This window comes from Thalassophryne amazonica, chromosome 8 (assembly GCF_902500255.1).
Source record: "Thalassophryne amazonica chromosome 8, fThaAma1.1, whole genome shotgun sequence".
Classification (NCBI taxonomy): Eukaryota; Metazoa; Chordata; class Actinopteri; order Batrachoidiformes; family Batrachoididae; genus Thalassophryne; species Thalassophryne amazonica.
Window position 1 is genome coordinate 83,313,514 of NC_047110.1, and position 25,207 is coordinate 83,338,720.

General features: G+C 40.2%; 1 protein-coding gene and 1 long non-coding RNA gene across 4 annotated transcripts in view; both read right to left on the reverse strand.

Moving 5' to 3' along the window:
- Nucleotides 1–1,386: 1,386 nt before the first annotated feature.
- On the reverse strand, nucleotides 1,387–13,356 carry LOC117515998. Its single transcript, XR_004562276.1, has 2 exons — nucleotides 13,091–13,356; nucleotides 1,387–1,418 (listed from the first exon to the last, which is right to left on the reverse strand). It is a non-coding gene; the product is annotated as an uncharacterized LOC117515998 (long non-coding RNA).
- Nucleotides 13,357–14,416: 1,060 nt separating this feature from the next.
- LOC117515996 (excitatory amino acid transporter 2-like) overlaps nucleotides 14,417–25,207 on the reverse strand; it is a 128,192-nt gene continuing 117,401 nt past the window's right edge. For 2 of the 3 annotated variants that reach the window (XM_034176845.1, XM_034176844.1), the window contains exons 9-10: nucleotides 17,505–17,639; nucleotides 17,109–17,409 (exon numbers count right to left, since the gene is read on the reverse strand). In XM_034176845.1, the coding sequence (XP_034032736.1) occupies nucleotides 17,124–17,409; nucleotides 17,505–17,639 (421 nt within the window). In that variant the 3' untranslated portion in view covers nucleotides 17,109–17,123. Of the gene's footprint in view, nucleotides 14,850–17,108; nucleotides 17,410–17,504; nucleotides 17,640–25,207 lie in introns of those variants that run through there. The other variant, XM_034176846.1, reaches the window with a different exon arrangement.

Sequence of the window (25,207 nt, forward strand, 5' to 3'; positions counted from 1 at the left end):
CTTTGTCGCATCTTTAGTAGTTGTGGTGGTGTGGCCCCGGCATTAAGGCCTCATCTCGCCTGTTACTCCCAATTCTAAACTCAGTCCTGCAGATTTTCTACAGACCTTGCTGTTCAAATGTATCATGCATATCAATATTAACATTCCCTTTGTGACGGTGCATTGTTGCTGCTCTTCAGTGTAAAGCTGGATTGTACACGATGATTGCAAACACATTTTTGTTTTTGACTTGTTTTTCCTGCTTTGGCTGTTTTATATGATCCATTTTGGGGAGAAGTAGCACATGTGATAGTGTAGGCGACGTTTTTGACAGCTTAACAAAAGATGTCTCTGAAAAGATTTGTAAAGTCTCTGAATGAAATAAATGTTAATAAATGTGAATGCTGTGCACGCCCACTGATTACACTGTTCGCAGAGGCAAAGAGAGAGAGTGAATGGAATGGCGGGGTGTGTGTGTGTGTGTGTGTGTGTGTGTTGGGGGGGGGGGGGGGGGTGGCACGAATGGTTGCGATTCCCCCACACAAGAAGTGAGGTTTCCATGGTACCATGGCCGGGACGCAAGAACATTTAATGCAGGATTAAGAGAAAGACACAAAGGCAGCCATTTTGAAAGACAGAGATGGCGTTTTTCCACACCAATATAAGCAGCGTGCAATGAAGTTGATGTGCCATCATTTAAAAACACAAAGAACATAATAAGCATATGCTTGTCATACAGCGGGTTCGCTCATTAAACGGTACAATCTGCTCAGCTGTTACACTGCCACATGACGAGGGAGGGTGCAAGGTTTTTTTTGTTTCCCTTCCTCAGTATCACTCACACTCCTTTTTAAAATGTGGAGCATTGGTGGATATGACGTAGGAAAGATATTGGCTATGAGCAGAAAAGGAAACAGCTTCGATCTGAAAAAAAGTCAGTTTGCATTCATTTTTGTGAAGATAATCATCGGTGGCCTTGGTGGCCACCAGACTTCGGCTTTGGAAAAGACGGAAACACACGAATAAGCTCATGTCAAGTGATATATAATGTCAAAATGCCAGACATGTAGTCAGGTCCATAAATATTTGGACAGGACACAGACCGAGTCGTGTATTATGTGTTGGATATATCATCCTGCTGTGAGTGTTGTTTGAATGATGAAGTTAAAAACTGGTAGTTCCATAACTGGAATACTGTAAGTTGAAACAGCTGAAAGTATTTTAATTATGGGTTTGTTTATTTGCAATCACAATATATATGTAAAAATAACTTTAAATATTTAAGCTTTAATAACTTAAATATCATAAACTTAAGAAAACTGAGGCAATCAGTTGCCTATTTTTTAGTTCTGCTTATTCAGGTTTATAGTGTAAGGTTTGTTACAATACAGGTCTTGATTCCTAATCCTGTCTGTCTGTCTCCCTACCTCTCTCGCTCTCTTTTGCCTCCAGCTGATATATTTGGACAGAATATTTATATCTTGTTTGAGAACTGGCTTGTATCTCATCTCTGGACTTGTGTGGTTTTAATCTGAATCTGCCTGGATGCACAAGTACAGTTTTGTGCATGTGCGGATTTTTTGAGATGACTCCAAACTTCACTGCATTGTCCCAGTCCACCCAGCGGTACATGGGTACTAGTCTTGGCTTGGGAAGTAACCGGCGATGGATTGGCATCACATACAGGGTGAGTTGTAGACCCTCAACTGCTTGGTGCAGGACCCGGAGATAAGCAGCTGCACCAATGGGCCTTTATAGGAATTACTTACTTCTTTACTTGCCCCCCAAAGATTTAATCATGTTGTCAGTGGTGAAGGATTTGATGACTTGGTGCAACTAGGGTTTGGGTAGCAAAGACTGCTGTTATCTTCACGACTCAGGATGAACCAGAATAACAAGGATCTGTGTTTAGACCACAGTCATAGTAGCACATAGAAACATACACTCAACAAAAATATAAACGCAACACTTTTGGTTTTGCTCCCATTTTGTATGAGATGAACTCAAAGATCTAAAACTTTTTCCACATACACACTATCACCATTTCCCTCAAATATTATTCACAAACCAGTCTAAATCGGTGATAGTGAGCACTTCTCCTTTGCTGAGATAATCCATCCCACCTCACAGGTGTGCCATATCAAGATGCTGATTAGACACCATGATTAGTGCACAGGTGTGCCTTAGACTGCCCACAATAAAGGCCACTCTGAAAGGTGCAGTTTTATCACACAGCACAATGCCACAGATTTCGCAAGATTTGAGGGAGCGTGCAATTGGCATGCTGACAGCAGGAATGTCAACCAGAGCTGTTGCTCGTGTATTGAATGTTCATTTCTCTACCATAAGCCGTCTCCAAAGGCGTTTCAGAGAATTTGGCAGTACATCCAACCAGCCTCACAACCGCAGACCATGTGTAACCACACCAGCCCAGGACCTCCACATCCAGCATGTTCACCTCCAAGATCGTCTGAGACCAGCCACTCGGACAGCTGCTGAAACAATCGGTTTGCATAACCAAAGAATTTAGAATTTCTGCACAAACTGTCAGAAACCGTCTCAGGGAAGCTCATCTGCATGCTCATCATCCTCATCGGGGTCTCGACCTGACTCCAGTTCGTCGTCGTAACCGACTTGAGTGGGCAAATGCTCACATTCGCTGGCATTTGGCACGTTGGAGAGGTGTTCTCTTCACGGATGAATCCTGGTTCACACTGTTCAGGGCAGATGGCAGACAGCGTGTGTGGTGTCATGTGGGTGAGCGGTTTTCTGATGTCAGTGTTGTGGATTGAGTGGCCCATGGTGGCGGTGGGGTTATGGTATGGGCAGGCGTCTGTTATGGATGAAGAACACAGGTGCATTTTATTGATGGCATTTTGAATGCACAGAGATACCGTGACGAGATCCTGAGGCCCATTGTTGTGCCAATCCAAGAACATCACCTCATGTTGCAGCAGGATAATGCACGGTCCCATGTTGCAAGGATCTGTACACAATTCTTGGAAGCTGAAAATGTCCCAGTTCTTGCATGGCCGGCATACTCACCGGACATGTCACCCATTGAGCATGTTTGGGATGCTCTGAACCGGCGTATATGACAGCATGTACCAGTTCCTGCCAATATCCAGCAACTTTGCACAGCCATTGAAGAGGAGTGGACCAACATTCCACAGGCCACATTGACAACCTGATCAACTGATGCGAAGGAGATGTGTTGCACTGCATGAGGCAAATGGTGGTCACACAGATACTGACTGGTATCTCCCCAATAAAACAAAACTGCACCTTTCAGAGTGGCCTTTTATTGTGGACAGTCTAAGGCACACCTGTGCATCATCATGGTGTCTAATCAGCATCTTGATATGGCACACCTGTGAGGTGGGCTGGATTATCTCAGCAAAGGAGAAGTGCTCACTATCACAGATTTAGACTGGTTTGTGAACAATATTTGAGGGAAATGGTGATATTGTGTATGTGGAAAAAGTTTAGATCTTTGAGTTCATCTCATACAAAATGGGAGCAAACCAAAAGTGTTGCGTTTATATTTTTGTTGAGTGTAGCTTGTATGTTATGTGACCCAAATCAGTTTGAGAATATCCAGTTCATTGGGTGTTTTGCACCATTACATGTTCATAATACATGCCCAGCCCAGTCTCATGTTTTTTTCATGCTCCCGTCACGAAATGAGTCAAATTTTCGTGACAGGGTTTTTTTTAAACTCATTATTTACTAACCCTAACCCTAACCCTCCTTCCACCAAACCCTAACCATATCTACCCCCGACTGCACTTTTAATTCAGTGCAGCCATCACGGAATGAATTAGAATGAATTTGTGCTGCCGTGAGGAAAGAGGCGCTTTCATCACAATATCACAAACCCATAGATTAATGTATATTTCGTGCAGCTGAATCTAACTTGCAGTGAGACCTGGTTGTACATGCCAATACATTTGTGGTCAAACATTTATATACATATAGTAATTCTGGGCTTGTAAAGATCAATCAATCAATCAATTTTTTTATATAGCGCCAAATCACAACAAACAGTTGCCCCAAGGCGGCTTTATATTGTAAGGCAAGGCCATACAATAATTATGTAAAACCCCAACGGTCAAAACGACCCCCTGTGAGCAAGCACTTGGCTACAGTGGGAAGGAAAAACTCCCTTTTAACAGGAAGAAACCTCCAGCAGAACCAGGCTCAGGGAGGGGCAGTCTTCTGCTGGGACTGGTTGGGGCTGAGGGAGAGAACCAGGAAAAAGACATGCTGTGGAGGGGAGCAGAGATCGATCACTAATGATTAAATGCAGAGTGGTGCATACAGAGCAAAAAGAGGAAAGAAACAGTGCATCATGGGAACCCCCCAGCAGTCTACGTCTATAGCAGCATAACTAAGGGATGGTTCAGGGTCACCTGATCCAGCCTATCTATAAGCTTTAGCAAAAAGGAAAGTTTAAGCCTAATCTTAAAAGTAGAGAGGGTGTCTGTCTCCCTGATCTGAATTGGGAGCTGGTTCCACAGGAGAGGAGCCTGAAAGCTGAAGGCTCTGCCTCCCATTCTACTCTTACAAACCCTAGGAACTACAAGTAAGCCTGCAGTCTGAGAGCGAAGCGCTCTATTGGGGTGATATGGTACTACGAGGTCCCTAAGATAAGATGGGACTCTGATTATTCAAACCTTATAAGTAAGAAGAAGAATTTTAAATTCTATTCTAGAATTAACAGGAAGCCAATGAAGAGAGGCCAACATAGGTGAGATATGCCTCTCCTTCTAGTCCCCGTCAGTATCTCTAGCTGCAGCATTTTGAATTAACTGAAGGCTTTTTAGGGAACTTTTAGGACAACCTGATAATAATGAATTACAATAGTCCAGCCTAGAGGAAATAAATGCATGAATTAGTTTTTCAGGCATCACTCTGAGACAAGACCTTTCTGATTTTAGAGATATTGCGTAAATGCAAAAAGCAGTCCTACATATTTGTTTAATATGCGCTTTGAATGACATATCCTGATCAAAAATGACTCCAAGATTTCTCACAGTATTACTAGAGATCAGGGTAATGCCATCCAGAGTAAGGATCTGGTTAGACACCATGTTTCTAAGATTTGTGGGGGCCAAGTACAATAACTTCAGTTTTATCTGAGTTTAAAAGCAGGAAATTAGAGGTCATCCATGTCCTTTATGTCTGTAAGACAATCCTGCAGTTTAGCTAATTGGTGTGTGTCCTCTGGCTTCATGGATAGATAAAGCTGGGTATCATCTGCGTAACAATGAAAATTTAAGCAATACCGTCTAATAATACTGCCTAAGGGAAGCATATATAAAGTGAATAAAATTGGTCCTAGCACAGAACCTTGTGGAACTCCATAATTAACTTTAGTCTGTGAAGAAGATTCCCCATTTACATGACAAACTGTAATCTATTAGACAAATATGATTCAAACCACCGCAGCGCAGTGCCTTTAATACCTATGGCATGCTCTAATCTCTGTAATAAAATTTTATGGTCAACAGTATCAAAAGCAGCACTGAGGTCTAACAGAACAAGCACAGAGATGAGTCCACTGTCCGAGGCCATAAGAAGATCATTTGTAACCTTCACTAATGCTGTTTCTGTACTATGATGAATTCTAAAACCTGACTGAAACTCTCCAAATAGACCATTCCTCTGCAGATGATCAGTTAGCTGTTTTACAACTACCCTTTCAAGAATTTTTGAGAGAAAAGGAAGGTTGGAGATTGGCCTATAATTAGCTAAGATAGTGGGTCAAGTGATGGCTTTTTAAGTAATGGTTTAATTACTGCCACCTTAAAAGCCTGTGGTACATAGCCAACTAACAAAGATAGATTGATCATATTTAAGATCGAAGCATTAAATAATGGTAGGGCTTCCTTGAGCAGCCTGGTAGGAATGGGGTCTAATAAACATGTTGATGGTTTGGATGAAGTAACTAATGAAAATTAACTCAGACAGAACAATCGGAGAGAAAGAGTCTAACCAAATACCGGCATCACTGAAAGCAGCCAAGATAACGATACGTCTTTGGGATGGTTATGAGTAATTTTTTTTCTCTAATAGTTAAAATTTGTTAGCAAAGAAAGTCATGAAGTCATTACTAGTTAAAGTTAATGGAATACTCAGCTCAATAGAGCTCTGACCTCTTTGTCAGCCTGGCTACAGTGCTGAAAAGAAACCTGGGGTTGTTCTTATTTTCTTCAATTAGTGATGAGTAGAAAGATGTCCTAGCTTTACGGAGGCTTTTTTATAGAGCAACAGACTCTTTTTCCAGGCTAAGTGAAGATCTTCTAAATTAGTGAGACGCCATTCCTCTCCAACTTACGGGTTATCTGCTTTAAGCTACGAGTTTGTGAGTTATACCACGGAGTCAGACACTTCTGATTTAAAGCTCTCTTTTCAGAGGAGCTACAGCATCCAAAGTTGTCTTCAATGAGGATGTAAAACTATTGACGAGATACTCTATCTCCCTTACAGAGTTTAGGTAGCTACTCTGCACTGTGTTGTTATATGGCATTAGAGAACATAAAGAAGGAATCATATCCTTAAACCTAGTTACAGCGCTTTCTGAAAGACTTCTAGTGTAATGAAACTTATTCCCTACTGCTGGGTAGTCCATCAGAGTAATGTAAATGTTATTAAGAAATGATCAGACAGAAGGGAGTTTTCAGGGAATACTGTTAAGTCTTCTATTTCCATACCATAAGTCAGAACAAGATCTAAGATATGATTAAAGTGGTGGGTGGACTCATTTACTTTTTGAGCAAAGCCAATAGAGTCTAATAATAGATTAAATGCAGTGTTGAGGCTGTCATTCTCAGCATCTGTGTGGATGTTAAAATCGCCCACTATAATATCTTATCTGAGCTAAGCACTAAGTCAGACAAAAGGTCTGAAAATTCACAGAGAAACTCACAGTAACGACCAGGTGGACGATAGATAATAACAATAAAACTGGTTTTTTTGGGACTTCCAATTTGGATGAACAAGACTAAGAGACAAGTTTTCAAATGAATTAAAGCTCTGTCTGGGTTTTTGATTAATTAATAGCTGGAATGGAAGATTGCTGCTAATCCTCCGCCCCGGCCGTGCTACGAGCATTCTGACAGTTAGTGTGACTCGGGGGTGTTGACTCATTAAACTAACATATTCATCCTGCTGTAACCAGGTTTCTGTTAGGCAGAATAAATCAATATGTGATCAATTATTATATCATTTACCAACAGGGACTTAGAAGAGAGAGGACCTAATGTTTAATAGACCACATTTAACTGATTTAGTCTGTGGTGCAGTTGAAGGTGCTATATTATTTTTCTTTTTAATTTTTATGCTTAAATAGATTTTTGCTGGTTATTGGTAGTCTGGGAGCAGGCACCGTCTCTACGGGGATGGGGTAATGAGGGGATGGGCAGGGGGAGAGAAGCTGCAGAGAGGTGGGTAAGACTACAACTCGCTTCCTGGTCCAACCCTGGATAGTCACGGTTTGGAGGATTTAAGAAAATTGGCCAGATTTCTAGAAATGAGAGCTGCTCCATCCAAAGTGGGATGGATGCCGTCTCTCCTAACAAGACCAGGTTTTCCCCAGAAGCTTGCCAATTATCTATGAAGCCCACCTCATTTTTTGGACACCACTCAGACAGCCAGCAATTCAAGGAGAACATGCGGCTAAAGATGACCCATGATTGTCCGACCACAACTGTTCAAGCCACAGGCAAGCATAAGATCTGAATCAGGATAATTGTTTGTGATGATGTTAAGGGAGTCTTAGTTCCAACAGTCCTCTGATTATCGGTCCTCAATTGATTTCAAGTGTGGATGGTATGGCCATTGTTACCTTAAAATACAAATACCATGAAAAATCTATGAGATGCTATAAAATATTAATTAAAAATGATCCCAGTTCAGAATCTGGTTAAAAGTCTAATAACCTCTTGCTTGACCCCAATGCCTGCCTCAGCATCAAATTGCTTTGAAATCTGTTGCGCATTGTTGAGATATACTGCTAACAAGTGTTTGTGGAGACAATAAATATCTTTGTATGTTCTCATTGTATTTGCATCACAGTCAATGCTGACAACATGTCACAAGCAATACAAAGAGCCACTAGTATTTAGTTATGAATCAACATTTATTAGTTTATATTTTTTATATGTACACCAAAGGTACAACACATTGATATGTAGAAGCAAATTCTTATGTGTACCATAAACTGAGGAAAGTATTCAGATTTTAATCTTTTTTTTTCTCAATATTGTACCCCCCCCCAATACATGCTCTCTGCCTTTACATCAAAATTACAACAGCTTACAATGAGGGGAGGCCTAGAAAAGTAAGATCAGGAAAGGAAAGTTGTAGAATTTGGAGTTTCAGTAGAAAAAAGGACAAGCATGGTTCTGATAGAAATCCACAAATACTGTGCCAATCCATTTCCAGTTCAGCAGTACCTCAGTGTGTTTCATGTGTTTGTATGTGCATATATTTTCTACAAAAAAAAAAGGCAAGTGGAATCAAGGCAGTTTTACCAAGTGGGTTTGATGCTGATGGCACCAGGTGGAACGTGCGTCCGGGTGGAGATATACATGTCGTCCAGCTTTAACACTTTAAGTGCGTAAACTATGCACCAGGTAAACAAAGAGGCCTGAGACTAATGTGAGCATTCTCCATTGAAAAGACAAAATGAGTCAGATGAATCACCTGAGGAATGTGCATTTTAATGTAACAGCCTGTAGAATCCGCCTGGTCGTCTTTGTTCTTCCAGTTATATCAACTCCACCCCCCCCCCCCCCCCCCCCACCAAAAAAAACAACACTATCCTGTAGTCACAGGGTGATGTCTTTTCTGCAGTCAAATCACCAAAACAACAACTCTAACGTTCCTCCCTCATTCCCTTTTCCACACTAGTTTTATAGGAGCACTGTATTTTCTACATTCCCACTGAACAGAACAATTCTATATTTATTCATGTACAATGAAAATTAATTTCATATTGTTTATATCTCCATGGAACAAACATTCAAACATTACATTAGATACAAAAAAATATATATATATACTGGTGCATGACAAGTAAGTGAAAGAACTAGTTAACAAAAAACAAACACAACAACAAGTGATTTATTACATAATTTTACTGTCTATACATGATGTCTAATCTAATTTTACTCAGGACATCATAGATTTTTTTTTTCTTTCTACATTACATTAAAATGCCACAGTAATGACACTATATGTTTCTACAGACTCTTTCAATGCCCCCAAACAGAAAGAAAATATCTGTTACCTACAATATATACACAAAGTGCGAGGAGGCACTTCACATACCATGCTTTTAAGAGAGTGATGCAAAAACAAACCATGCTAAAACTTTACAACACTCAATCCCCATTGGTTGACACTGTGGTCTGGAGAAGCTTCCTTTTTTTTTCCTGAAGGTCACAAGGTCAAAGGGAGTGTTCAGGTGCCAGTGCTGTGCTGTGCATCTCACCAATTACATCATCAATGTAGTGATGACAATAACCCCCCCCCCACACACACACACACACACAGAGGTTTAAATGCATATTAATGTGTGTACTTGAAGAAAGTGTGCATGTGTATGTTCAGTTTTGTGTTTTGTTACCCACACTTACAAAGCAGGCTGTTGAAAGGCAGGATCACTGTGCTTTTTCATTCAAAAATTTTGATAGATTAAGAAACTGTACATTTATTAATCATCAGTGCACAGGAAATTTGAAAATCACTGTTGTCATTTGCATCAAAAGTATACGTGCACCAATTTGATATTGGCCAAAACTGGATTGGATATTAAAAAAAATGTTTCACAGTTTGAGTTGACAGCTGGCTAGATTAGCAACATACAACCAGATAAATGTATTTACTAACAGTTGTTTTAAGACATGGAATATGGGATCAGCAGTTCCTCAACCAGGGGTGCTGAAAAGGGGAGAATAAGGAGAAGGATTGTAGAGGCCCAGAGAGGCCCCTAATACAATTGTAATACTGACAAGACAATATGATGGGTGGCCCCGTAAGATTGTTTTTCATGGGACCCAAAATCCCTGGCACCGCCCCTGTCCTCAACATTCCAGTATTGGTATTGTAAAATCTCTAATCAAAACTCACATGGCAACCAAAAATAAATATTCCTGTATCAACATCTGCTGCATGTAGCGGTTTCATCATAATCTGCTCAGCTGTTTTTTTTTTTTTTTTCTGAGTCAAAGAATTCATGAAAAGAATGTTTATCAGTGCATCACCAGCATATTTAATAAAGTTGCTAGACTGATTATAAGAAAAAGTTCTAGGCCATTTGTGAAGTGGCCTAGAACTAAAGGACAGGGTGCTGCCCAAAGTGTTTAACTTTTAAAGTGTTACTTCCTCTTTATGCTCAAACTACAGTTGAATGTGAGAGTTGTAAATGGTCTGTGTTACTCTTTTCCATGTGAGGCAGATACTCAAAACGCTTTACAAAAATACATCACATTCATCCATTCACACATGACCAAACACCAGTGTCATGATGTCATCTTTATTCAAGGTTGTTAACAAGCACCACACACACACACACAACACCACACACACACACACACACACACACACACACACACACACACACACACACACACACACACACACACTAAAAAGGAGAGTAGACAAGGGACATGATACTGATCACAATACTAAACCCACATCGAGGAAGACTCATTCACACACTAAAAAATAACAGCCAGTAGTCCAGCTTTGTGTTTGTAGTTATATTAAAGGGGTCATATGATACACATTTCATATATATATATATATATATATATATATATATATATATATATATATATATATATATATATATATATATATATATATATATATATATATATATATTAGGCTTTTAGTCAACAAATATAGTTCACCGGGTTTCTTAAAAATAAACATTAACGTTTGTAGCCAAAAATGGAATATACACCTTGAGGTGATGCATCTGAAAACTCATCTTCAAGCCTCGCATAAATGACCTGTTCCTGTACCTGTTGCTTTAAATCGAAAGGATTTTACTTATTTATTTTTTTATGGGGCATTTCTGTAAGTCTCTATAGTACAGATCGCATGGACGTGTCGCAGTCCAATCTGGCTCACTGGGCCTTTCCCACAGAGAAAGCAGGAGTCCAGCTCTGGACTTCTGTGGCATATATCATGCTACTGTAATAGCAGCTACTGCAGGACTAAATTCCTTTTATAGCATGGGAGCTTCAACACACACAATCACAGCACTGTGGATGTTTGAGGTTTTTTAAAATGAAATTTCAACTATATTTAAGTATAAAGTGGTAATAAATTAGAATTTGTACAATATGACCCCTTTAAGTCATTTGGATCTGTGAGAGAAAAGCTTTTCTTTTTTTAAATACCTGACAGTTTTAGAGTAATTTAAATGTGTCAGTGTAAACACTTGGTGCAGCATCGAGAAACAGTCTTGAGCTCTGGGGGATAAAAAAATACTTAAAATTCTGGTTAGACTGCTTGGAAATAATAAAACTGCCACAAAATGTTATAACGATGATGTTCACATGTGAGCCAAGTGTCCATCTAACCATGTTTGTACTTATGGAGATGCACCTGTGCATTCACTGTGTGCTTATTTTTGGAGTATATTTGTTCAAAAAAATCATTGTGGCGTAAATAGTCAAAAAATTGCACCAAACTGAGAAAATGGTGACATTTTTTCAAAGTGAGAAGCTTCTGCAAGTGAGTAAACATTATTGGAATGCAATTTCTTTTGTAAAAGAGTCAAAAATATAAGCCTGAGTATCTCCTGTTTTCCCTTAAAGGTATTTGTGGAAGTTATCAATGTCAACATAGAAAATTTTATGCCACTGTGGGAAAAATTACCCAAATTTCTATGCTGTCATATCTCTGTGCTCATCATTTTTGTGCTAATACAGTATTTGTCAAATTTTGTCAACAGCTGTCTTGTTTTCACTTTCAAAAAAGTAGTGATATTGTTCAACTTATTCCCATTAAAAAGTCACATTTTGGTAAGTTTAATAGTGATTCATTTTTTGTTGTGTTTCGGTCATTGTATGTTGGTCCATAGAGGCGACAGCATTTTCCAAAAGCAGAAAATACAAATTCTAAAAATAACAACAAATAGCTGCATTAAAAAAATCTTTTCAAATTAAAAACAAACTTAAAATACAATAACACCACAAATATAACTCAGAGCATATGCACTTCACAGATTAAATTCTATTTCAAAAATGTAAAAACACAAAGGCGTTGCAAAGCTCCACAACACAATGGAAGTATGAGCGACAAAAATATATTTCTTTTCTGGTCAAAGATTTCTGCCTGTGGGACATTACTGACATACCATTCAATGCATTATGCGATCTACTGTCTTTATGGCTGCATAGTCTGCAAAAGTGGGTAGTTTTTATTTGCTTTACTGGTGATTTTATTTTTAAGCTAGCTATATTTCACATTTTATTCTTCCATCTGCAATGCATTAAACAGTAGAAGTCAGTAAATGTCCCACAGGCAGAAATCTTTGTTTGGGGGAGTTGTGACAATGTCCGTTGTGTGTGGAGCATTGCAAACACATCTATGTTTTTGGGTGGATTGTCTGAATTTGCAGCAGACATGTCATTAAATGAAATTATAGAATGCCCGAATAGATCCTTGTCATTTGACTGGTGGTTGTATGTCACGTGACATGGATTATTCGTACCATTTGCCATTGTGTTCCCTTTACCGTGCAATTTTGGTGCTATTTAGCATGCAATTTTTAGTACTTTATGATTTGTTGCTATGCAAGCCGTGGACCACCGGGCGCGGTGACAGTAGTGGTGATGGCCCTTAGCTTAACCCATTTTGCCCCACTGGCAACAACTGTTGCTGAAGTGCATCACTGTCTTTTTCTACTCACAATAAAAAATCTCAAAGGTACTAATGCAAATTTTTTCACGTTACAAAAAAAAAATATGGGCATAAACGGGTTTAAAAACAAACACGGCAGGAACTTATTGACCACTGCTCATTCTTCTAACACACACACACACACACACACCTATACACACACACACACACCACACACACACATTACCACACACACACACACACACACACACACACACACACGAGTCTTACATTTAAGTCAACAGGTGATACAAAGACAAAAACCATAAACTCAAGACCAGTTTTAGCATCTGTGCCTTATAAATCCATGAAATCTGTGCTTACGAGTGTCAGCGTGGTTTTTGTTTTTTCACTCCTCTGACCCCAAAGGCTCTGGAGTCCGGTGTTACGCTGTGAGTCGAGAAGCGGAGGGCGGCTGCACACACGGTGATTATAAACCAATGACGCTGACTACAAACACCATTGGTCCACCATGCTTTAAAGGAGTCATATTGTGTTTTTTGCTTGCAAGCTATTGCAAGTTAACTGATGTCTTAAAAACAGATATTGAAGTTTCTATTAAGTGACATTAAAATTAGATGCTCATAAACGCAGTTGTTTCTGTGCTTGTCCCTTTAAATGGCATGTTGCTGCCACTTTAATGTGGACATGTCTCATGTCTCACAAACCAAACAGAAGTTCAGACATCACAGTATAATTTAATCACCATTTGTGTGTCTGTGTTTTTACTCCTCCAAGGTCCTTTGTCTGATTTACACCAAACTGATATGTGGATGACAATCAACACCAGAATTACAGTGAAAAGGGTTAGTTTTGGTTAACATCAAGATAATTGGTGCCAAAGGTTAAAATCTAAAATTTTCATTGTGATTTACATCAAACTTAGCACACATATGGAGATAGGTTCTAGACTTAACCAGGTGAGGTCAAATTTGGTGAAGGTTAGTTTTTGAGGTGAAGGACGGTTGTGATGGCGGCTCAAAAACTACATATTCATTATAATTTACACAAATGTGGCACATATATGGAAGATTCTGGAATTGTCAGCAAGGTCAAATTTGCCAAACGTCAATCACTGGTGTCAAGGTCATGTCTGCCTCTCTGCTGATGGCCTTGTCCTAACAGGTCCTTTATGCGGATTTCTACCAAGTCTGTATGTCAATGAAGGCTGACACACCAACAAGTTATTTGCCAACAGTCAAGGTCATGGAATTTGATTTTCAACCTGTTTTGGACCAAATGCGGCACACACTTAGCTGGATTGCACCAGGTCAATCATTTGGGTGAAGGTGAAAAGTCAGTGGGGTTGAATATCAGATTGCTGTAGTCATTAATGTGTTCATGGCCACAGGTAAAATACCCAGCTGTGACAAATATTATAGAGGGCTTAAATTCTACATCCAAACATGTAATTCCTACATGAATAGACACAGGACTGTGGCACGTTAAGAATGATTACCACAGATCTTCATCTGTTTTACACTGTAAAAAAATAAGGGGGGGTGTCACTTGATTTTGCACAATATGACCCCTTTAAATCAAACATCAGCCTCACTCAGAGTGTATTGCTAACAAGTGTAAGATAATGTAAGGTTTTCTGTTCCTTCCCTCTCCAAGCCTCAAAGTATGTTGTGCAAGTATCTGCTATACAGGACATGATTGTGCTCTAACACGTCATGAGTACCTTTGTATTCACTTCACAGTTAAGTGAATTAGTATTTGTTTATCAGTCAGTCCTTTAAAGAGAATAATAAAAAAAAAAACTAAACTACATAAAAAACAATTAGTAGTTCTGTTCATGTGTTTTCATTCGCTCGTTTTTCACCAGATCGGAAAGCTTGTGGAGCCCAGGAGCAGGGATCACTGTGCTGCCGTTATTCACGTTCCAAGGTTCCTCCTCAAGAAGTGTACACTCCGCAGCAGAGCCGTTTCGTGGCTGAGGTTACCTGCAAGCAGCCAGCATGGAGATCTAAACATCTGATCCAAGGCACAGACACATACTAAGGTGCAGTACTTCCTGATGTGGATCAAAGATCCCACAGTCAGACTGTGGGATCTGACCAGAGCTCTCATTTAGGACTTGGAATGACCTGGTAATTCTATTGAGGCTGCTTCCACAATCAGGCGTTGTTTTGGTTGCAGCTACAAATTCCTAACTGGTTAATTAAGGCTTGATGACATTCTATTTCTGTCATTTTGAGAGTTTTTGGTCATAGGAGTTTTGGCCATTAAAATACATCCTCCCTCTGCTATTTTTACAACATCCAATTAATAATGGGAAGGAATACTACCCTGGACAACCGCTGATGAATGGGCTTACAGTGCAAGAATGTCTTCACAGTCCTAGGAACAGAGCACAGGTGCATGATGACCAAACACCAAACAGGCAGTAAATAAGCCAAAAAATACAAATAAATCTATAAAAATATAAATACACAGATAAACAAATGCATGGAAAACAACATACAAAATGACATTAGTGCATTTCTATGTATCTGTTAGACAAGGCTGCTGCACAGGGGTTAGAATTGCACCATTTTCAGCCAAACAGCAAACAGAAAATATTAGCATAGGTGTGGACTGAAAATAGCAAGCCTTTGTGCTGCAAATGAAATTTAATAGAAATTGGAATAAAGTTTTACTATAAGTGGGTTGCTGGTGTGACAGGTTGGCAGTGTTGCCTTTCATCTCGTAATAATGAACAGGCTGATCAGTAGACCTTTTCAGCCGGGGTGTGGACATCTGGGAGCAGCCACGGTGAAGCCTGGAATACATTCAAGGAAAGATTTGTCTTTTTAATTTTCAGGGACATACTTCTGATTTTCTCAGTATGGGCAGAAATAGCAACTCAACAGGGAATGAGTCAGTCACGAAATATTCAGTGTTCATCACGGTAATTGGATTCTTTGTTTAAATTCTCATAATAACTGGCGACCTCTTGGAAACCTTTTTTTCCCCCTTAAATGCATTTTCAGCTGCATGTGCAGAATGAAACATAATTTTCATTTCCAACAACTTAATAAAAGGTTAACTCTGTAACAGAATGGTTACAGTCAATTATCTCCAACAAGTGAAGCGTATCTGACATTTTTCTGGGTAGCAAGGCTGCTAAATAATGTATCGTGATCATTCCTGTTCCTCAGTGTTTTTGCACCTGGTTGTAAACTGTCTATAATTACATTCATGTAGGTGACATGTCTACCTCATATGGTCTGTTCTTGACTGGTCAAGATGTTGTGAAGGTGTTTTTCTTCACCAAGGAATTAATTTTCTACTCATCTACTTTGTGTTTTTTTTTCTGTCTAAACTGGTCATGGAATAAGAAAGGAACAAGCCACACCTTGTCATGAAACTGCTTGTCAGTCATTTGTGCAATTACTTATGGCTATAATTCCTGAATGTTAATATGATATTTTGCTAAACCCCTTGAACTAAATCTGAACATTTGCACTTAAGTCTTGATTCTTCATTTAAATTACAAAATTTGTGCCAAATATATAAAGCCGGGAAACAGCTGTAGTCGCTATGATATCTGCTATACAAAATCCTTCCCTTTTTGAAACAAAAACTACAGAATACTTGGTGTTTTTGCTTAAGTGACGGAATAATTTCTGTGATCTGTTTTCTACATTGATGAATTCTGAAAAATATTTGGCATTCATTCATTTTCTATACCTCTCTACTACAATTAAGGGTCACAGAGGGCTGGAGCAATGGAGCGTATCCTAGCAGTCATAGGGTGTGACGCGGGGTACACCCCGGACAGAACGCCAGTCTGTCGCAGGGCCACATACAGATAGACAAACACATCCACACTCATAGTCTATTTCAAGTTTCTAGTTCACCTAACCAACATGTCTTTGGATGTGGGAGGAAGATGGAGAACCCGGAGGGAACCATGTGAATATGCACACTCCCTACAGGAAAGGTGGAAATCGATCCCATGACCTTCTTGCTGTGAGGCAACAGTGCTTACCACTAAGTTACCGTGCTGCCCAACATTACCCATCAAACCTTCCAATTTTAGTGTTAATTCAACACAAAAGCTGCTGTTCCAGAACAATCACACACATACATAAAACATGCATTTGTCATTCTCTTCCTTATGATCTGTTGTAAAAACAAAATGTGGAGGTATTCACATAATGTACAAAAAAATGCAATGTGTAAAACAAACGCAACAAAGCAGAGGTGGAGGCACAGCATGCAGTTAGTGATGGTTATATACAAGTCTCTATGTCCGTGACTGTTACGTATACCTTGCATTCATCTACAATTACTGAGCTGTTAGCAGTAGCGGTAGCGGTTAAGACGCACTGGTTGGAATTGTTTTCATGGTGGTTCTTCATGTCGTCGTAGTAAGAGTGGGTTTTCATCATCATTTCAATGTCGTCAGACTTGGCCATGTGTGCGTCGAGTTCGTCGAGTTCTGCCTTGGACATGTGGTACACGATGCCTGCACCGTAGGAGTCACCCACCACGTTCACTGAAGTTCTGAATCGGTCCCTGAACAAAGAGAGATTACCCAGCAAGGACACAATGGTTTGGCATTTTTAATGCAATAAATGAATCCAACTAATACGAGTTTTTGGTAAACTCACAGCAGCCAGTCGACAGCAACCAGGAGACTGATGTCTTGGGTTGGCAGGCCCACAGCAGTCAGGATCAAAAGCATTGTCACCAGTCCAGCACTGGGAATACTGGCTGCTCCAATACTAGCCAGAGTGGCTGTCAGACTGGACACAGCAAAGCATCACTCAGTGTCATTTCCCACAGTCACATAAAGGAACCTCTTCCTCAATCATGTCCTGTCACAATTCTTCACATTTCATAATGCAACACAATTTACAGTGCAACCAAACTTATATATGCAAGTGAATAGCTCCCCAAAGATCCAACAAGTGTTTTTTTTACACTCCTCTTTACACAAGACTGTTATAATGCTTTCATTTTGGTTGTGTTTTTTTTTTTTTTTTCTCAAAAATTCTATGATCCTGATCACTGGACACTTGATCCTGGCCTTTAATCCTGAATTGTGGCCTTCATAACTCAACTTTGATCCTGAACACTCATCAAATCTATATTATAACAGCCAAGTGTCCTCTGTGTGGCGTGCGGCATGCATGTGTGTGGCTTCAATCACGGAGAAAACTGGGGACAGCTGACATTTGCTGTTTGGTATGTTTATGTATTTTGCTACCATATCTCACAGCATGTCGTGATTCAGCATCACGAAATATACATTAATCTATTGGTTCATGATATTGTCACAAAAAGTGCAAAATTTTCATAATGGGAGCACAAATTAATTCTAATACATTCCGTGACTGCTGCATAAAATAAAAAAGTAATACGGGGGTCTGGGGGAGTTATGATTAGGGTTAGGGTTAGGTTTAGGTTTAAAGTTAGGGTTTCGGCCCCTCCACGGGGTCGAAGGTGCACGGGCTCTGCCGCGATCAGAAAGCTCCCCGTTGGGTCGGGGCTGGGGTTTGAAGTGGCATTTATAACGCACCTGAATCCAGTCAGACATTATGTGATAGGACAATCAGGTTAAATCAGACCACAATTTGGTATAATAGAAATAAAATGTAAGGAAAAATTAAAAATCAACAAAGGTGGGAGACGTACAATGAGGGAGGGAAGAGAAAAAAAATGAAAAAAAGCAAGGAAATTTCTGCAAAAAAATAGAAAAAAATGGTGCAAACGTGCTTCCGTCGCGACGTTTCGATCTAATATGATCTTCTTCAGGCATGAAGCACGTGATTTTTAGTCTTAAAAAAGACTTTTTGTGGTTGTATGTGGAGCAGCTGAGTTTGCAGTCCTTCCTCATCCGGTTTGGATTTGAAAATGACAGCCTTTGGCTGTGAGTGGCTCTTATTGAGGGTGGGTGGAGTCAGCACTCTGGGCTTGTGTGAGAAAGTTTAAAGAAAAAAAAAGGAAAACATTAAGAAAAGGGGCGGGGGAGGGGGAAGTGGGGGAAAAAAAATGAAGAAAAGGTAAGTATTTTAAGGGTTTTTATTAAAAAATGTGCAAAATGTGAATAAAAAATGAACAAACAAATTATTATGTACATAAATTATGTGTATGTAATTTGGTGTGTGGGGGGAACCTGCAGCCTAGTTGGAGGGCCTCCTTTAGGGGTCAAGGTTAGGGTTAGGACAGGGGTCAGGCTTATGATCAGTGTGTGTGGGGGGGGGGGGGGGGCTCCGGTCAGAGGGTTAGGTTAGGGTTAGGGGAAGGAGTAGGATTAGTAGTAGTAAGTTAAAAAAAAAAATCACGAAAATTTGAATCAATTCTTTGACAAATTGGCAATTTTAGCTAGCCAGTAAAAATGGTAAAACTCAATTTGTGACCGTAAAATCCAACATTAACGTCTGCAAATCATGAAACACAACAGGGTTATTCCCTAAATTAACAGGAAATAAAGGGTTGAGTTCTTCTTCTAAGGTTGAGGTCTAAGGTCTAAAAACATTCTGGACTCACACATCATTCCAACTGATATAGAGGCTTTGCACAATTTATTACCACCCTTGAAAAGTGTCAGCTACCTATTTTAGAAACACTACCCAATCTAAAGGCCTGTGGATCCCCACGGGCAACACGCTAGTTTCAATTAAATCCCTTCCTGTCCTTTTTAGACACCTTGCTGACAAACAAACAAACAAACAGGCAGATTGACAAACAATGGTAACACAACCATAGTGTCTTGGCAGATGTACAAATGAGCAAAGCACAGAAGCTCAGATGAAATATTAATTTTACACTGTGCTTATGTAAAGTGCAGCAGCGGTGTTATAGTAGGTCCTTCACTGCACATGAAAAGCACTTTAAATGTGAGCGATGTGCTTATTACTTTGAGCAACCAGGGATTGATATGCTATAAAAATGTCACGTAGAAGGTCATCCATCCTTAACTCACTCTGTTAACAGCAGAACATTGGAGAAAGACAGTTTACAGATGCTTGACATATGCAGGTCCCTTTAAACATATCTGTAGTGTGGATTAGTGTTATGCCAGTTTAATATGTAAATAATATAAATATTGGTTCTTTATGTCTGAGATATTACTTGTATCTTGCTTTATATTGTTTAACTGCCTCTTGTGAGCCCATGTGGCCTGGAGACCTTGTGATGCATGAGACTTGGAAGCTCAATCAATCAAATACTAACCTGATTTATTTTCAGATCCAACTAATTCAGAAGAAAAAAATGAAATGTTTTATTACATGGCCAAACACACTGACTGTCTTCCAGTCCTCAGATTGCAGTAACCACTGAGGCAAGAGAGCACAGTCTGAGTTTAAAGGAGTTAGACAACCCAAGTTTCTATTTCCTCCAGTTGCAGATTTTGTAAATGTCCAGCAACTCCTGTTTTCACCTCTTACAACAATATAATGGCCCTTGTTATATTTCAGTGAAAGGTCAGCAAAACTGCACCACTGAAAAGGTAAAAACATTATGCAAAGAACCAAGGTTGAATGCTTTTCATTTATGGTGATGTAATGCATCACCATATGTTAGGAATATTGTTCACGTATGACAGTTTTCTTAACTAGAATTAACATTTGTCCAATTGCACACACCCGGTTTTGTGTGTGTGTGTGTGTGTGTGTGTGTGTGTGTGTGTGTGTTATGCTCCTCCAAAACCATTAAATCTATTAACGATAAATTTTAATTTAAGATGTTAAGTGTTTGTTATTATAGCGCTCTTGCTCTCTGTGTAAAAGGCTTTTATTTTGTAGACACCCACGGGATGTGTCGTCGTCACTGCGCTCATGCTGCCTTGTCTAGCGCTCATGGCCACGGCTTCTTTTCCACCGTGCTACCAAGTTGTACTACAATAAAGATGCCCACGAAGGAGGCTAAAGAGATCACCTGTATATGCATCGTTTATTCTGCACTACAAGAGACCATTTCCTCGTCCCACTCGCCATACGGACAATGTTTTATTGTTAATCTAATTGTAAAAGCATAGATAATGTTAACTATTATGCAATCACAGTACGCGTGGTATCACATAAATCTTTGCTTTTTGTTGTTTTTTTTTTTTTTTTTTTTTGTTTTTTTGCATCTTCCAAAAGTAGTGCAATATGTTGCAGTAAGTACTTCAGGCTCTGGGAGCAGTCAAACCACAGCAGCAGTAGAAATAACACTAAGATGCTTCATTGCTGTTACAATTTCTACAACTGTAGTTTTTTTTTTTCTTACACCAGAAGCTCCTATAACTTTTGGTATGCAGCATGTTTATGATGAATTATAGAAGGTGTAGACTGTGTGTGTGCTGAGCTGAAGCAGCTGCTGTTACAGAGCTCACTCATAATGTCATTTATAAAATCTAGGCTTACAAAAACAAAGGTTCAAATATGGATCAGGGTTTTATTAAGTCCGTGACAATAAACTTTGTACACAACACAAAGACTGAGCCAAATAGAGGGAAATATAATCCCTCCACCATGTCCCGCATCTTCACCAGATGACCAGACTACCTCAGCTGGTTCCTTTTGATACAATTTCGATACTCTGAGTCCCTCATTAGCGGAATGAGTGTCAGCCCAGATACCTGACGGAGGAATCTTATTTCCACAACCTTGTTCTTTCAGTCACTCCTCGAGTTCAGGAGCATAAACAGACTGGTAAATCAAGAGTTTGCCTTCTGGCTCAGCTCTTCTTCACCACAAGAGTCTGGGTACAGAGTCCAGAAGACCTCAGATGCAGCCCCAGTCCTTCTAATGATCTCACACTTCATCTTACCCATACATCTTACACTCCATCCCATTTATAAACAAGACCTGAGGTGCTTGAACTCCTCCACTTGGGCAATAGCGCTCCCTAACCCACAAGGCACACAATCTGTTTTCACTGTACTTTTACTGTATATTTTCATGAATTAGTCACACAAGTGCAGTGCCCGTAGGAAATATCTATTCAGATGGAAAACTGGGAGCTTTGTTGGCGATCTTTGTCAAAGTTGGCGCGTGAGAACGTTCCACCTTGTGATAAGAAAGCAAGAAGTGTCTGTGTGCCTGTGGCTTGCATAGCTCTGAATGTATGTGTTTAATTTATTTCTTCCGTCTCTCCCCCTTGAACGCGGTTAGAGATAGGCATCTGTTTAAGGCCAGAACGTGAGTCAATTTTGCTGATGATCTTTGTCAAAGCTGGCACATGAGAACGTTCCGCCTTACACCAAGACTGATGACTTCAAAAGTAAACGTTTTGAAAATTAATCCCCACAATTTTCACAATAAAGGATGCACATCATCATGCCATGTGCAAGCCATATCTGAAAGCTGAGGCAGATTGCACAAACAGAGAGATACTATGCGAGCCACATACACATCTTGCTTTATAGATAGATAAATAGCGACAACAATTGTGTTCAATTGGTTCCTATGGGTGTGTCAGTCAAAAACGAAGTATATTCAGATGCACTGCTGGTGGAATACTGAGGAGTCATAGACCACCATAAATCTGGTCTAACATCCAACTGTTGTTTCAATGTTTATGGTGCAATATTCAGAATACATACTCTGCTCCATGCTCCGAGCACCGATCGACAGGCTGAAACCCCACTGAAACAACCAGATCATTTCCAACGTGAAGGCTTTGTTGATCCGGGACGTCATCTGACTTTCACAAAAAGGCAGAAGGCGTGGACATCAGCACTTTTTCGGCACATTCCACTGTTACAGGAGTTTTTTTCATGGAAAAAGATGCGGAGGATTGCCCCACCTTGCCGCTCATGGCGCGGGACGAAACCACCTCCGTGTTGGTCTCACAGGACGGCTTTCAGATGGCTTCCGGTTGCTTTTCAGTCGTGTGATATCCGAGAAATTGTGCATGAGCTGGACATGCCCCAACATGTCCTGTGAGACTTCATCACGGCGTTGCTGTTTGCGCCATGCGGCTCCATCCTGACGCGCAGAATTCCTCCGCACGTCTGTCTCAATGTGCCAAAAAAGTGCTGATGTCCACGTCTTCCGCAATTCCTGTGCTAGTCAGAGGACGTCCCGCATCAAGACAGCGTCCAGTTTAGAAATGAACGGCACATTCCACTGTTACAGGAGTTTTTGTCATGGAAAGAGGAGCGGAGGAATTCCGCGCTTTGCGGCGGAGCCGCATGGTGCAAAGCAACGCCGTGATGAAGCCTCACAGGACATGTTGGGGCATGTCCAGGGTCATGCTCAATTTCTCGATATTCACATGACTGAAAAGCAACCAGAAGCCGTCTGAAAGCCACCTGAAAGCCGTCCTGTGAGACCAACACGGAGGTGGTTTTGTCCCATGCCATGAGTGGCATGGGGCGCAATCCTCCGCTTCTTTTTCCATGAAAAAAACTCCTTTAACAGTAGAATGTGCCGAAAAGTGCTGATGTCCACGCCTTCTGCCTTTTTGTGAAAGTCAGAGCAACGTCCCGGATCAACAAAGCCTTCACGTTGGAATAATCTGGTTGTTTCAGCGGGGTGTGAATCTGATCGATCGGTGCTCGGAGCGCGCCGCGCTCTCAGACGCTGTGGGTGGTCTTTAAACCGTCTGGAGCACTCCTTAATCTGTGTGATCCCATAAAATCGTCCCTGAAAGCCATATTAATTTTTCGAACGGTGTCCACCTGGAGGTCTCTCACAGTTTCTGGAAAAAATTAATGCAGCAAAGCTCCAAATCGTTCAGACATTTATTCACAATAAAAATCCGACGAGAGGGGTGGCCCAGTGCTCACACAAAGCCTGCTCACAGGCGAATGACACAACCGACAGGCGTGAAAAAACTCACGCATGCGCACGAAGGTTCAAGCTTGGCTGATGCAATCACACATGATTCAAGGTTCATGGTTTGAAAAAATAAAAAGGTCCGTTACTTTTTTGGACAGACCTCGTACATGCAACCAAACTGAATTTAAAACAGTCACTAACCAAATAAGAGGTAAAAACTATACAGAGTTTGAGATGTCTTCCCCCATGCAGACAGGATATGGAGGAACAGACACAGTGACTCGCTGGACGACAGCAAGGGGAATCAGAAAAATGGAGAAAAAAGTTATTCTTAAAATCAATTTTTGAACATGCTGTGTCGCATGGACGTTGCGTCAGCCTTGATGATTTTGCGCCGAACCCTGCTGAGAATGCAAAACTTACCCTCATTGCTTCACTGCATTAGCTCAGGGAGCTTTGCCATCTAGTGGTGTATTCTACTTGCTGCCAGCAGTTGTCCTATCTCATCAGAAAACTCTTATTGAGTTCACTTCTCACGAGCAGCTTCCCAGGAACATGGCACACATCAGCTTTTAATGTGATGACAGATGACAATGGTATATTTATGTTATGCCAAAAACACTGGAGGTGGAAAATGCCCGGCTAAAGAGAGTAAAGTCCTGTTCTTGGTTATTCCTGTGCACTGAAAACAACTAAAGAGTTTAACTAAATAGAATCACTTGGTTTAGGGGGAGGATGGAACAGATATGTGGTAAGACTTTTACATTTGGAAGCCGGGGTTTTCAACCTCTGCAAACCAATCCTGACAATGAAAAAAAGAGAATAAAAAATCTCACTTTTGGGCCCAGAACCCTATTTTGCACTCACATTATGTATCTTGTAAATGGCAAAAATGAGTTGGACACACACAAAAATGCACTTGTACTATACAATTTTAGATGATGCACTATAGACAATCAAAACAGACTTCTGACCATGGACTTCAACCATCAAGCCTTCAGTTAGTGTTTCAATATCTGTACGTTGAACTTATCATGGTTTATGGGTTGGCATTACCTTCACCATGAGATATGTCTGCTAGTACAGCGGGAAAGCACCAAAATCATGCATTTTTGGAAGAAAGCACAAAAATGGGTACAGACGTTTTATGGGGTCTGTAGATCATGAAAAAAAAAGATACACGTAATATCGCCCACCTGGAGGCCGCCATATTGGAATCCAAGATGGCTGGCATTTGTAAACATTTTCTGCTCATAACTCCTTAACTAAGGCACCTACAACAACCATTCTTTGATCCATCCCCATATTTTCAGGGCCAGGGAACCTAATGGAATCATTTCGAATTACCTGAGATGTCAGCAATATTGGAATCCAAGATGGCCACCATTTGAAATTGGTTTGATCTCAGAACCCCTTCAGTAAACCACACAGAAGAACCGATCCTTGACCTATCCCTATGTTTTCAGGTCTAGGGAATCTAATGCCCCATCACTTTCAATTACTTTCAATTTACATATCGGTCATATTGGAATCCAAGATGGACACCATTTTTTACTAGTATTAAGACATGTAACATCAAAGATGGTGTTTGTGTTAGT